The following is a 14,206-nucleotide window of genomic DNA, read 5'->3' as shown; positions in this document are numbered from 1 at the left end:
GAGAGGGGACATGATAACAGTTTTCAGGTACATTAAAGGTTGTTACAAGGAGGAGGGAGAAAAATTGTTCTTCTTAACCTCTGAGGACAGGACAAGAAGCAATGGGCTTAAATTGCACCAAGGGCGGTTTAGGTTGGACATTAGAAAAAACTTCCTGTCAGAGTGGTTAAGCACTAGAATAAATTGCCCAGGGGGGTTGTGGAATCTCCATCATTGGGGATTTTTAAGAGCAGGTTGGACAAACACCTGTCAGGGATGGTCTAGAGATAATACTTAGTCCTGCCTTGAGTGCAGGCGACTGGACTAGATGACCTTTCGAGGTCCCTTCCAGTTCTATGATTCTATGCCAAAAAACTAAGAGACACTGTCCAATAATTCAGGCCTCAAATTTAGATCACAGAAAATAAATACATACCCATATAGATTTACCAACCTAACAGAATTAAAATGTTGTAATTTGTTGTTATTGAAATTAAAGCATTTGTATTAGTGTAAGAGAACTGGAAACTGACTAAACAAAAGTGAAATGGACTAGTGCATATTCATTGTTAAAATTGGGTGAAATGCAAAAGTAAATGTACAGCACAAATGGTGTCAAGTATCAGGGGTATGCCTGCATCTGTGATTTTCACTCCATGCATCTGAAAAAGTGGGTTTTTTACCCATGAAGCTTATGCTCAAATAAATCTGTTAGTCTTTAAGGTGCCACCAGACTCCTTGTTGTTTTTTTAGCACAGATGTTTAGGAATTTTAAATGATGTAAAGCAGTATTTCTCAGCTGGTGTGTCACAGCCCCTAGGGGAGTCACAAGGCATTGAGAGAATTATTACAAGCTAAAGCAAAGAAATCTCACTTCCCCGCTCCCTGCACACCCTTACTCTTCAAGGTCAAATACGCTCTATCAACCTCTCCATACACATACACAGTTAAATTATATAGGTTTATTGTTACCAATACATTTTGTACTCTGACTTTTATAGTAAATGAGTACAAGTGTTGTGAAAATGTTTTACTTCAAATAAGGGGTTGCCAACCTGAGAAGATTGAGAAACACTAATCTAAGGTATTAACACTAATGAACGTAAGTAATTTTACTAAAAGTACTGTAACATCAAGAGTATCTGAAGGAATGAAGTAAGACCATATTATCTAAAAATCCAAACAACTTTAATGCAACCACAGTCCTACCACAACAATGCCTGCCTCGCCTAGCGCCAGCAACAGGCCCACCACAAAAAGCATTTCCATTCTCATTCCCACAGCTTCTCTCTCAAGGGGGATGGCAGGGTAGGGTGAATACCCATTACAATTTTAATCAGCTTCCCTCTAAAAAATATATACTTCTCAGTTTCTTCTTTAAAATACTGAGGGATAAGTTGAGACATATTGTTTGCATGAGAGTAAGGGTTTGTAGGACTGGGCTCCAATAGTCTAGACACATTATACATTCACTAGCCAAAGGAAAGAGGTTTCTTACTGTAGTTCAGTGGCACAAGTTCAGGGCTCTTTGGCACTTTGAGTTTAAATGACACATCTCCAATAGTAACAGTATCACCTAAAAAAAAGAAGAAATATTAAAATATATTGTATGCTTTTTTAAAAACATACATGTGCTTTCAATAATGCTAATACTGTAGCCCTAAAAGTGAAGAAGGGTATGACTGCACATTCAGGGAACAGCCTCTGCTGAGTTTCAGAACTATTACTGTACTAGCATCTAACACTTTCCAACGGTTCAAGCACCAGGATATTTTTGGTTTAAATAATAACTGAACACTTCCATAGACAGTACTTTTGCTGTTGTTATAGCCAGAGCCCTCTGTATTCCACAGCTATGGAATTCACTCTTCGCCGCAGAGCTGTGCTCCAGAATCTGAGCTTTCATCTTTTAAAAATTAATCTTCTAGCCCTCATGACTGCAGAACCTTGAAAATGTGAAATGAGCATAACTTAATGGAGTGGTGATTTTCCAGAGTATGCAGACAGCCTGAAACAATACCTCTGAGCTGTGCAAACTGACCCACTCATCTCAGTCAGTGCCCCATCAACTCAATGGTTGTTGAACCTGCAGAATCTGGTATCTTCCTAAGATGTCACAAAACATTAAGTCCTTTCAGCTCTTGTGAAGTTTTAGAATTGGTAGCTTAGTTTACGGTTATATTTTTCTGAGAGATTAGGGTGGCAAATATATGGCCTGCAAGTCAGAACTAGCACCCAGAACCCTCTCATGAACCCCCAGGTCAGCCCATGTGCTTCAAAAGGATCCTGGCCACAGCTCCCTGTTTGCAGCAGCTCACAAGAGGCCACAGGGGACAATAAATGTGTTCGCTCATCATTTTAACATGTATGCAAAATGTCTGATGTTGATTGTATATATTCAAAGTTTCCAAGTATCCCTTATCTATGGTTATTTTAGAGGGTCTTTCACCTCCTTTTTTAAGTAGTTGATTTTTCCCACCAACCTTTCTCTAGTTCAAACAGTTCTTCTAGGAGGGTTTTTTTAAAAAAAACATTTTTAAAAGTTCACTAGACACAGACATATCCCTCCTCATTTTAAGTACCATTAGAGACCAGAGTATGCAGCGGAATTAGGGGACATAAAAATATCACAGCATGGAGGAATGAGAGCAGACTCCACAGAGCCACTTCTCCCATTCTTGCATAGTTGGGTGGGAAGGGAAGTGGGTGAAGCCTTCACTACACCTCTTATACCCCCACAAATTCACCAGCCAGCACAGCTGAGCTGGCATAGAGGGGAAAGTATTTGGGCCAGGCACAGAGCTGGCGCAGATTACTTCCTCCTTGGAGCAAGAGAGGAATTAGGGATCATTTTGTGACACTCTAAGGTTCTCCTTGGGCAACACCTAGTTGTACTGCCATTTACCCAGGGTCTGTGGCAAACCCATAAGCTAGTCCTTACTGATGGACTTTCTCTCAGGTCTTACAAGTTTTCCCTGATAAATTCTAAAACCCTAATTATTCCCTTGACTCTCTCAACTAGCATTAGCTCATTCTCCAGCTTTGCTACCTTTATCTTTTCCCAGCATCCCTTAACTGGCTGTATTCTTGCGTTAAGTTGCACTTTTCAATTTTACATTTCCAGTACAGATTTGTATTTTATTTTCAACTTCCAGTCCTTGGCCAATCCCTCAAAAAAAAAAAAAAAAAACACATTAGCTCCTTTTCTTACACACTTCATTTTTGAATCAACAGTAATGTAATGTGTCTGAATTATGATATTTTGTAGCCTCCTTTCATGCTACTCTATTTTAATACCATATTCCTCTTGCTGTTTCCTGAATCCTGGTTCCTAAGAAATGCTTGAACAAATCTAACATTCATTATTTAATACCTTTAACAGTCTACAAGAAGCACTGTATCGACAAACAACGTATGCAGTGTTTCCTACAGTAACTCCACTTACATCAATATAATAGGTCAGTCTTTGCCTGTGGCTAGTTGATGGTCACTGTACCTTTAAGCTCAGGATCCCTTTAAAAATTACTCTTTCCATTTGCTATAAAAAATATAGTAAGCCAGCACTCCAGGGCTGAAAACTACAACCAAAGCATCCCCTCCCCCCCCCACTCTCCTTATGGGTCTGCAGCTCTAACTTCTCTTGCTCACTAGGGTGATAATGAAGGGCTAAGCAAGCTGGATACAAGTAGGTGGAAGACATCTGAAATTTCGGCAACTGTCCCAAGGGGTCCACCGCTTGCCTGAAGCCCCACAACCTCCTTCTTCAGGTCATCTTCTTGAAAGCTAAAATTCCTCTTAAAACAGATTTGTCTAATTGTCTGCCTCAGGAATTTAGTCTCAGTTTGTTTTCTTGCCTTCCCCCACCCAACGAGCGACAAAACAAGTGTATATGACTAATTAGCTTCTAGCTTAAATCATTTACATTCAAGCTGTAAACATACTGTCTCTCTCCCATATACACATGATTCTTTCAAATACAGCAGGAATGAGACAGGGGCTGAAAGAATAAGGTGTGTGATACCAGACAAGGAGCGGGCCAGTAAAAAAAAAAAAAAGAAGAAGAAGAAAATAAAAACCAAAACAATTTCCCTTCTATTTTTGATGTTTCTTGTATACAAAAATAAGACACTATAAGTTTTAGGATCATAATAGAAACTACTTTTATTTGACCAACTTCTCACCAACCTAAGTTGGTCCAATAAAAGATATTACTTCGCCCACCTTGTCTCTCTAATATCCTGGGACTGACACAGCTACAACTACAGCAGTTTTTTAGACTATTTTATTCGCCAAGCAAAGCAAGGCCTTACACTCAACTTGATGGCATTTCTCTGTTTGTCTGTCTTCCTGTAACATGATATATTCTGAAAACCACATCCTGTCAATTCCAAAGTTTCATGCACTGTTCTAGGTATCAAAGAGCAGAACCTATTGATTTTGATGAAAATCAGAAAACCAGAAAAGCCTGAAATTCCATTAAAATCAGGCCCATACAGTGCCCATTTGGTGAAAATGGGAAGGTGGAAATAGGGCACATACAGAGCTCCTGACATCTGGTTAGCAAACACATCAGATTTAACCAGCTCTATAAAAAGACCAGTTGATGACATCCATTAACACTGTCCAGGTTACATCCTTCTCCCCATCTCAGCTCTGCTCATGATGGCAATGGAATTTAAAATGATGATGCCCTGAATGACTTATCTCCCAGATAGAAAGAAAATAAATAATTTTACAAATTGTGGTGAAATGGAGGAATGCAAGGAGCTCCAGGTGTGTGCAATGAGCTCAGCCTACAGAAACACCACAGTGTGCAACTCTAGTCTAGGTTCTTATTCATGCTTATCTCTATGGTCCATACATAAAGGGACCTCACCTGTCCTTCTAACATCAGCATAGTCAAGTATATTATTTGGGTTCCCTCTATTGACACACTGTTTTTTTAAAAAATTACAAACCTATATTATGAGCATTCCAAACTTTCCCTCTTCTTGTACTACCTCCATCAAAATGGAGTTAAAATACTACAATGGCACAGTTGTGTCACTGTAGCGCTTCAGTGTAGACACTACCCAGGCCAATGGGAGGGATTCTCCCATCGCTATCGGTAATCAGCCTCCCCGAGAGGCGGTAGCTAGGTTGATGAGAATTGTGCTGTTGACCTAGCACTATCTACACCAGGGGTTAAGTCATTATAGCTACGTCTCTCACCTACATTTTTCACATGTCTGAGAGACATACCTATACCAATGTAAATTCCTGCGTAGACCAGGCCCTAGAATGAGCACAGATGAAGTCCTGAAAACCACAGCTGAACAGATAGCTTTGGGGAAAAAAGTGCCAGTTTAAAAGTGAACCTTAACACAGTAGCTCAACAGCACTTTCCTGAAGCTGTGCAATTTTTAACTTTCACTCAAACACAGCAAAAATGTTGGAAAGTGAGCTTCTAAATAAAGATATTTGCTTATCTTGAGTTAATTTAGCTAATAAAAATGTGACAACCCAGGGAAACTAACACCCGCTATTTTTCTAGAACTGCAATTTAGACTGGATAACACATTTAATATACCCCTATTCCTACAAGAAGTGAAAAAAATCCATGTCTACACTATGGTTGCTACAGCAGCTACAGCATAGCCCCATAGTGTAGACACAGACTACAGTTTCAGTAGGGGGTTTTCCATTGCTGTAGGAACTGCACCTCCCCAAGTGACAGTAAATAGCATTCTTCTGTGGACCTAACTGTGTCTACATGGTCAAGAATTAGGTCTATCATTCAGACTATCAAGCCCATGCCTAATCCCACATAATAATTTCATGCAGACAGCAGTCCACACACATGGATTACAATCGCAGGATTGGAGACCTAGGTTTACATCTCATTTAAAAACTCATATATTACTTTGATATTTTTTCCACCCCATCAAATTATTTTTCCTACAAGTGGTGAATAAAGAGCTATTGTTAGATCTATTTTTAAAAACTGTGAGATACAAAGGCCTGATCTACACTTAAAATTTAGATTCACATAGCTACTTTGCTCAGGGGTGTGGAAAATCCACAACCCTGATCAACAGCTATCCCAACCTAACCCTGGTGTACATGCAGCTATGCCAACAGAATAATGCTTCCGTTGACCTTACTATCATCATTCAGGGAGGTGGAGTTCCTAAACTGACAGAAAAAACCCTTACACTGGAATAGGCTACGTCTACACTGTGGGGTTATGCTGGCATAGCTACAGCAACATAACTATGCCAGTATGGTCTCCGTAGTGTAGACATACACCACTATTGTGTATGAGAGTGAGTCATATATAAAGACAGATAAATAGATTATATCTTTACCTCAATTTTAAAAAAAAGTAGCAGAAAATAGTTTTTCCTACATTTTTCTTTTAGCTACTTTTTATGGTGAAATAACGCATCACGAAAAACAAAAGAAATACAATAAATTTAAAATGGCCATTTTAAAACAAAGAATCCCCTCTATAATTTTAGACTGCTATCTGAAAGGACGTAGGCATGTATATAACTTTACTCACTGTGAGCAGTCCCACTGAGGTCAGTAACATTATGCATATAAATAATTCCAAGCACACATGTCAGTCCTTGCAGGATTAGGACCCTAATGAGACACGGGGAGGTTTGAAATTCATTCTTATTGGGTGATTGAGGGTTCTCTCTTTTGCCCTCTTTAGGTCTGAAATTATATGATTACCATACTGAAAAAGTGATCTCAAAATATCTATAATTCAGTTTTATATAAAATATTCATCTTCTCCCTGCAACTAATAGCACAAACACATTTAAACTGTGGTGTTATGCACTGCTAACACTAATTTCTGTGTGATTATACCACATCTGTTTGAGAAAAGTTCAACAGCTAAATTACATCTGTATATATATTTTTAGATCCTCATTGCATGATAAAGTGAAGGAAAGGAAAATAAATGCTTCCAACTGATATCATTTATAAAACACCTTTACAAAAGGACATGTAGCAAAGAGAATGGCAACTCATCCTTAGAGATCCAATTTAAGCTTGAAAAGGGTAATGGTATTGTTATTAAGAATTTGGTTTTTCCTTTTCCGCAGCCTTTTTGAATAAATTATTACGAAGTACAGTAAGCATGTATTTGGAGTTGAATGCAAGATTTTACACTTATTTAAATAGTTCTGTGCCTGCATTTCGGCTTGTGCATTGTAGTCTTTAGTTATAAATTTACTCATGCTCGCAGACCTATTCTATACACACCTGAAGGATAACTGTGGTCTTTGGAATACTAGGGGTGTTTTGTTTTGTTTTTTTATTTAAGTGTTCCAGGAAAACAGTATCACAAGCAAAAATTTGTTCCACTGCTTCCTTTTTTTGGGTTAACTGACGAAGTTAGCTCTATATCCACTGCATTAAACAGTCTGCAGACATTGCAGAGTTGGGGATTACTTGTTAGCAAATAAAGGTACCTACGTCGAAATTCTACTAACATTCCAAAAAAGTCTCCTGCCTTAGTTAGCAAAATTTCTTCAAGCGAGAACCAATACTCTTCTGGACAAAATATGTGGTACCACATTTCCCTCTAAGGAAACACAGTGCTGACTTTCAGCATCTAATGTTTTCATAATACATAATGTCATTTCTAATCAACATTAGCTGTGTTAGAACCAGAGAAGTTCTGATGTTTTTTGGCTGAGACTTGATTTTCTTCTGTGCTAATAGCCCTGCTATGAACTAATGATTTTCTTCACTAGTTCACTACAACAGGGATCGGCAACCTTTGGCACGCGGCCCATCAGGGAAATCCGTTGGTGGGCCGGGACGGTTTGTTTACCTGCATCGTCCACAGGTTCAGCTGATCGCAGCTTCCACTGGTCGCGATTTGCCGTTCCACGCCAATGGGGGCTGCAGGAAGTGGCAGCCAGCACATCCCTCGGGCCATGTCGCTTCCCGCAGCCCCCACTGGCCTGGAACAGTGAACCATGGCCAGTGGGAGCTGCGATAGCTGACTTGCGGACGCTGTAAGTAAACAAACCATCCCGACCTGCCAGGGGATTTCACTGATGGGCCACGTGCCAAAGGCTGCCGATCCCTGGTCTACAATGTCAATAAAGACATTGGTTGTGTTCTCTGAGGCCCGCAGTTGAGACAGCATTCTCTGAATCTTAGTGACATGGAGGGAGTATATGCCAGCTGCTTTATTTTTCCAGTAAAAACATGAATTTAATGGCCAAAAATTCTCTGGCTCAAAGAGAACGATATCCTGGGCTGAACAGTTGAGAATTGTCCTGTTCACCAATTAGGCAGTTGGCACTTCCCACTAGTGTGCTTTATCAGTGCTAAGCTGTCCAGGCTTGTCAGTACTGTAATATGAAAATTAACTTAGTGTTTCAATACTAAAATAAGGTTTGCAAAGTACAGTTTGTTCAAAGTGGAATATCCAAGCTGTCAACCTATTCTTAAATTAGCTTAAACATCAAGCATAATGGATCATTAGAATATTTTCAGTGACACAATAAAAGAAAATAAACTATGTCTGAAAATCAAAGAGACTTATTAAAAAGAACTTCCTTTTATTGAAAACTAGATGAAACACCCTTCAAAATTCACCCTGGCAATTCCTATGTGACTATTAATAAGAGTCCTGGTCGAGTGCTTGAATCGGCTAAACAAGTTCAACTTCAGGACAACAAGGTTTATGTATTAACCCAAAAAGTATTTGCAAAACAAACCAACAAACAACTGTGGCTATAATTAAATAAATATTTACTAAATATCAGAAGTTAAATTTAAAACAATTGCCAGATTTTGAATTTCACAGCCTATATACTGAATTTTACTCAAAGAGAATGACCAAGAAATCATGTTTATTAAGTGTTAATAACCTGTTGAGCTGTGCATGGCTATGTCTACACTGCACACCTTACAGCAGCACAGCTGTGTCCTTTAAGGTATGCAATGTAGCTGCTCTTTGTCAGCAGGAGAGGTCTCTTGCTGACTAAATAAAACCACTCCCTGCAATTCCCCTACTCCCATCTTCATGCCAGAGGCTCTGTATGCCCCCTCAAAAATTCTCCCTTTCACCATATGCCAAGAACTCACAGTCTTCCCCATTTCCCTTGTAACTGCTCATCTTACCCTGCTTACATCTAGAGGGTTGCCAACCTCCTTTCACACACAAGGGGGTCCTTGCTGCCCTCCATTTCCCCCCTAATTTGGAATTTGTAAAATTATTTCTTTTCTCTCTGTCTGGAATATAAGTCATTCAGGCTGTCAACATTTTAAACGCTTTTGGAACGATAGGCAGAGCTGAGATGGGGTATTTTGTTATGCTGGAAGGTGTTAAAAGAAAAAGTTGATGGCAGCCATTTTTCTTTTAGACTCTCTAGACAACAACAGATGTGGTTAAAGCTGAGGGTGTGCTAACCAAATGTCAAGAGCTGTCTCCCTCCCACCCGTTTCTGGTTTCCACCAAAAATGAATAGGATTCTTCCCATTTTTGTGTATAACATATCCTGCAATTTTGGAATTGATCGCCTGTGGTGTTCAAGAATTATGCCCAGACACACAAGCAGAGAAATGTCATCAGGAGTGTAGGCCTCACTTCACTCAGCCAACTAAAAGATTGCACACTTCATTGCTCATAAGCTCAGCCAACAAAGTAAATACATTTTTTAAAAATTTTTCATCACCACCACTTCACTGAAGAAAAGTAACAGACGGTTATACTCCACTGGCTTGGAACATGCAACCTGAATATAAAAATTCTCAAATGGTCCAATTCTTGGCCTTTATTCAAGAAATCAAACAATAATCAGAAAAAACTAGGATCTCCCATTTGAGCTGCACAAGTGCAAATCTCTCACAAGTATTTCCATGAAGCTTTAGTAACCCCTTTTCTCTTCCCATAATTCTATGACTTCCCCACCCCCCTCTTCATAACTTTCTGACACTGGCTGCCTGCATCTGTTCTTCCACAGCTCTTCATAGGGTGCCAGGAGGCCACTACTCCCTATTGCAAAGAAAGTTAGGGGGAGCTGGGTGCCACCTCTTCACATTTTACAGGCAGGCAACCATTCTGTCCCAATACTGAGGAGCTACTGCCACACCAGTATCTGGGATGTGTGTCAGCTTCAGACAATCAGGGCACCAGACTGATGTTGCTTACCTAGCTGGCTGCAGCTTCCAGCCCTTCCCAAAAATCTCATTTTGCATGGGGGAAGAGAGGAAACACTATATCAAGAAGCCTGCTAGTGGGGGCAGCCCCCTGAAAGCCCATGGAGAAGGTAATGAAAATACCCATTGTTGCAAAAGAGGAGGAGGAGGTTACCCGACTGCACACCCAAAGTTATCAAAGGTATAGGAGTCCTGGGTCCTGCAAGAGGATGCAGGGAGGACCTAAGGAGAATGAGTCCACTGGAGGAGAATGGGCAATAAACAGAATTCCTAATATCAAGACCTCACAATTTATAGGAACATAGGAATTGCCTTACTGAGTGAGATCCAAAATCCATCTAGTCCAGTAGCTGGTCTCTGACAGTGGCTTCAGAGGACGTGCAAACCCTGAGGCACAAGGCTTACTATTCCTTCCAAATTATCATCATTAATTTTGATAAAAACAACAGAGTTATCCATAGACATACCCCATCTTCTTTTGAATTTCTCTCAATTCTTGGCCTCAATGTCATCCTGTGGCACAGAGTTTTGTAATCTAATTATGCATTGTGTTAAAAAGTTTCACAGTCTAATTATGCATGGGGTGAAAAAGTACCTCCTTTTATTAGTTTTGAATTTTCCACCTTCTAATTTAATTGAATGCCTTCTTGTTCTTGAGTTATGAGATGGGAGAACTAAAGCTCCTGATTTACCTGTGCTATACTATTACTTACATAACTTTTATCACCCCCCCTCTAATGCATCTCCTTTCTAAGGTAAAAAATCCCAATCTTTTCAATCTCACTTTTTATAATTTTTTTCCTATTCCAACATCCTCTGAATATTATACTAGCTCATTATATTCATTCCTCAAACTAGCTCCTTCCTTGATTAACTCAAATCTGTTCAAATACTTGACTGATTGTCTCATTATCTGGCAGCAAATCTGAGTAATAATGCTGTAAGTAAGAATTAAAACAAGTACATAAATTTAAGAGACCATCAGGACCTCTCAAAAGGATTCTAGCTCAATAATTCATAATTGGTCATTATTCATTCTATATTTAGGAATTGTGATGCCTTTGTCACACACCCAGAAAAACGTCACCTACTGTTGGCGTATGTTATTGTTTTAAGAGCCAGTACTAATTTGTGTGAGGCTGTCACATTTCTTGAACATCATTATAAGATACTCTGGGATTGTTCAAGGAACAGGGAGGGTCCCACTCATCCCAATATATGCAGGACAACGGTCAATTATATGTTCTAACAGTGCTGCTTAAGGGAACATATACAGGTCCTGAGACCAAGTTTTAAACCTGTAAAATTGCCTCAAGGTAAGAGGAGTATATTCTACAGGCAAGTCCAATCCTGCAAATAGATCAGCACCATTGGACACCTGAATTTAGTGGGGTTGTGCCTTCATAAGGTGGCAACCCTGTGCAATGTAATGATACAAGTATCACTACTCTGTCCCAGGGGAGTGGTTCTCAAACTATAGGCTGCAGAGCTCTTCCTGATGATCCACAAAATGAAGCATTTTGAAACAAAAGTAATGGACAGATAAGGCAAGTGTTTTGGAGGCTTTTTCTCTCATGAGGTGCTTCTCAGAATGGAAAAATTGGTGAATTGTTGCCCTAAAATGAGGCAACATCCCCCAATTTCACTACAAAACCTATACATCCAGTGGAGTTTAGATAGAGAGGAGCTGGGAACTGTCCTGCTCCTATTCCCCAGTTACTTTTGTTTTGATTTTCCAGACAAGTAAAAGGGATACAAGACCCTGAGAAAAATTTAAAAGTAAAATCCACCAAAAAAACCCCAACACACCCAGTGTGTTGAAGATAGCATGAGATGGAAGATACCACTAGTGTGTGAGGAGGAGAGGAGATTAAGACTAGAAGAGCTTAAAAACATGTAGCCAGTGAGTTTGGGGATGAGGGAAGGAGGGAATTAGAACTGGATCTGGACAGGTGAGACTGGGATTTGGGAGCAGTAGGGGCTGATGTGGATTAGGTTTGGGGGCTGGGATTTGGGGGTAATGGGGATTGATGGTGAGGCGTGGAGGAGGCATTAGAGGCTGATGGTGGTTGGATATGAGGTAGTGAGGGGCTAATGGTGAATGGGGGGGGACTAGAATTTGGGTTTATGGCTGAATCTGGGAGCTGGGGTTTTTGGGGCACTGGGGGCTAATGGTGTGATTTTGGGGCACTGGGGGCTGATGGTGGTAGGATTTAGGGTCAGTGGGAGTGGATGGGGACACGGAGGGGACTGGAGTTTGGGGACAGTGAAAGCTGATGGTGATTGGATTTGGGGGCAGTGGGGGCTGATGGTGGGATGTGGAGTAATGGAGTTTGGGGGTGGAGGGGGCTGGAGTTCAGGGCCAGTGGGGGCTGATGGTGGCGGGATTTGGGATCAGTGGGGGCTGATAGGGGATGGAAGGGGCTGGAGTTTGGGGGCAGTGGGGACTGATGGCGGGGTGTGGAAGGGGCTGGAGTTTGGGGCCGGTGGGGCTGATGGTGATTGGGGCAATGGGGGTTGATGGTGGCTGGAGAGCTGATGGGAGGCCGTGGAGGCTGACAGGGGTGTAGAAGTGGCTGGAGTTTGGGGGCGGAGTCACACCCCATTAACTCGGGAGCAGGGAGGGGAGTTACCTGCGGCGGCTCCCGGGCCGTGCAACGCCCTGACCTCCGGCTGCAGCTGCCTCTCCCCAGCCAGGCGGCCCCGCACCACCTGCTGCAAAAGGAGCCGGACTCTCCGCGCTGCGGGGCCGCCGCTGAAGCACAGAAGCCGGGACTGCATGGGGAAGGCCGGGCCGGAGACGCTCACCGGGCGGGCAGGGACCGGGGAAGCAGCAGGCCGGGGGGGAAGGGAAACGCCGAGGCACAAAGTCCCACCGGAAACTGGTGCCGGCCGGACTCGGGCTGCCCGGGGAGGGAGGCGCCCCGGCGGTTGGATGTGACCGCGTTTGCCCCGGGGCCCGATTCTGGCCCCTGGGAGCCGATCCCAGCGTTTTGCCATCCGCTTCCATGGGAGCAGGCCCGGGCCCCGAGAGGCAGGGACTGAGTGAACCTGCCCCGAGTGGGTCCGTCTCTCCCCAGCTCAGGGGTGGGGGGAGACGTTGCTGGGGTGCTGTGCCATAGTCTCCCATCCCCCCTTTCGTGGGGATGGGCACAGGGGGATTTTGCTCTGTGGACGCCACCGGCACTGCCTCTCTCTGTGGACAGAGGGGGTGGGGGTTGCTCTGTGGGTGTGTCAGCACTGGGATCAGCCTTCAGCCACCCATCAGTGACCTGCCCTGTTCAGTTGCACTGTAGCCTTGAGGAAAAAAGAAAAGGAGTACTAGTGGCACCTTAGAGACTAACCAATTTATTTGAGCATAAGCTTTCGTGAGCTACAGCTCACTTCATCGGATGCATTCAGTGGACAATACAGTGAGGAGATTTATATACACACAGAACATGAAAAAATGGGTGTTATCATACACATTGTAATGAGAGTGATCAGGTAAGGTGAGCTATTACCAGCAGGAGAGCAGGGGGGATGTTATAATTCTTGACATCTGATCTGTGTCCATTTATTCTTTTACGTAGAGACTGTCCAGTTTGCCCAATGTACATGGCAGAGGGGCATTGCTGGCATATGATGGCATATATCACATTGGTAGATGTGCAGGTGAACGAGCCTCTGATAGTGTGGCTGATGTGATTAGGCCCTATGATGGTGTTCCCTGAATAGATATGTGGGCACAGTTGGCAATGGGCTTTGTTGCAAGGATAGGTTCCTGGGTTAGTGGTTCTGTTGTGTGGTGTGTGGTTGCTGGTGAGTATTTGCTTCAGGTCTGTAGGCAAGGGTTGGCCTGTCTCCCAAGATTTGTGAGAGTGATGGGTCGTCCTTCAGGATAGGTTGTATAAGTCCTTGCCTATAGACAGCCCCCCAACCTGAAGCAAATACTCACCAACATTCATAAACTAGTCGGAGAACACTTCAATCTCTCTGGTCACTCGATTACGGACATAAAGGTCGCAATATTACAACAAAAAGACTTCAAAAACAGACTCCAAGGAGAGACTGC

At 42.2% G+C, this 14,206-nt stretch overlaps 1 protein-coding gene across 2 annotated transcripts in view; it reads right to left on the bottom strand.

The window, feature by feature from the left end:
• The window catches only part of VWA8 (von Willebrand factor A domain containing 8), a 285,585-nt gene extending 272,586 nt beyond the window's left edge, over positions 1-12,999 (bottom strand). The window contains exons 1-2 of one of the 2 annotated variants that reach the window (XM_074961437.1): positions 12,786-12,999; positions 1,478-1,555 (exon numbers count right to left, since the gene is read on the bottom strand). In XM_074961437.1, coding sequence (XP_074817538.1) covers positions 1,478-1,555; positions 12,786-12,933 — 226 coding nt within the window. In that variant the 5' untranslated portion in view covers positions 12,934-12,999. The remainder of the gene's footprint in view (positions 1-1,477; positions 1,556-12,785) is intronic. The other variant, XM_074961449.1, reaches the window with a different exon arrangement.
• Between the last annotated feature and the right edge of the window lie 1,207 nt (positions 13,000-14,206).

This window comes from Natator depressus, chromosome 1 (assembly GCF_965152275.1).
Source record: "Natator depressus isolate rNatDep1 chromosome 1, rNatDep2.hap1, whole genome shotgun sequence".
NCBI classification, from domain to species: domain Eukaryota; kingdom Metazoa; phylum Chordata; order Testudines; family Cheloniidae; genus Natator; species Natator depressus.
The sequence above is the reverse complement of the archived record's forward strand: the minus strand, read 5'-3'. Positions and strand labels throughout refer to the sequence as shown.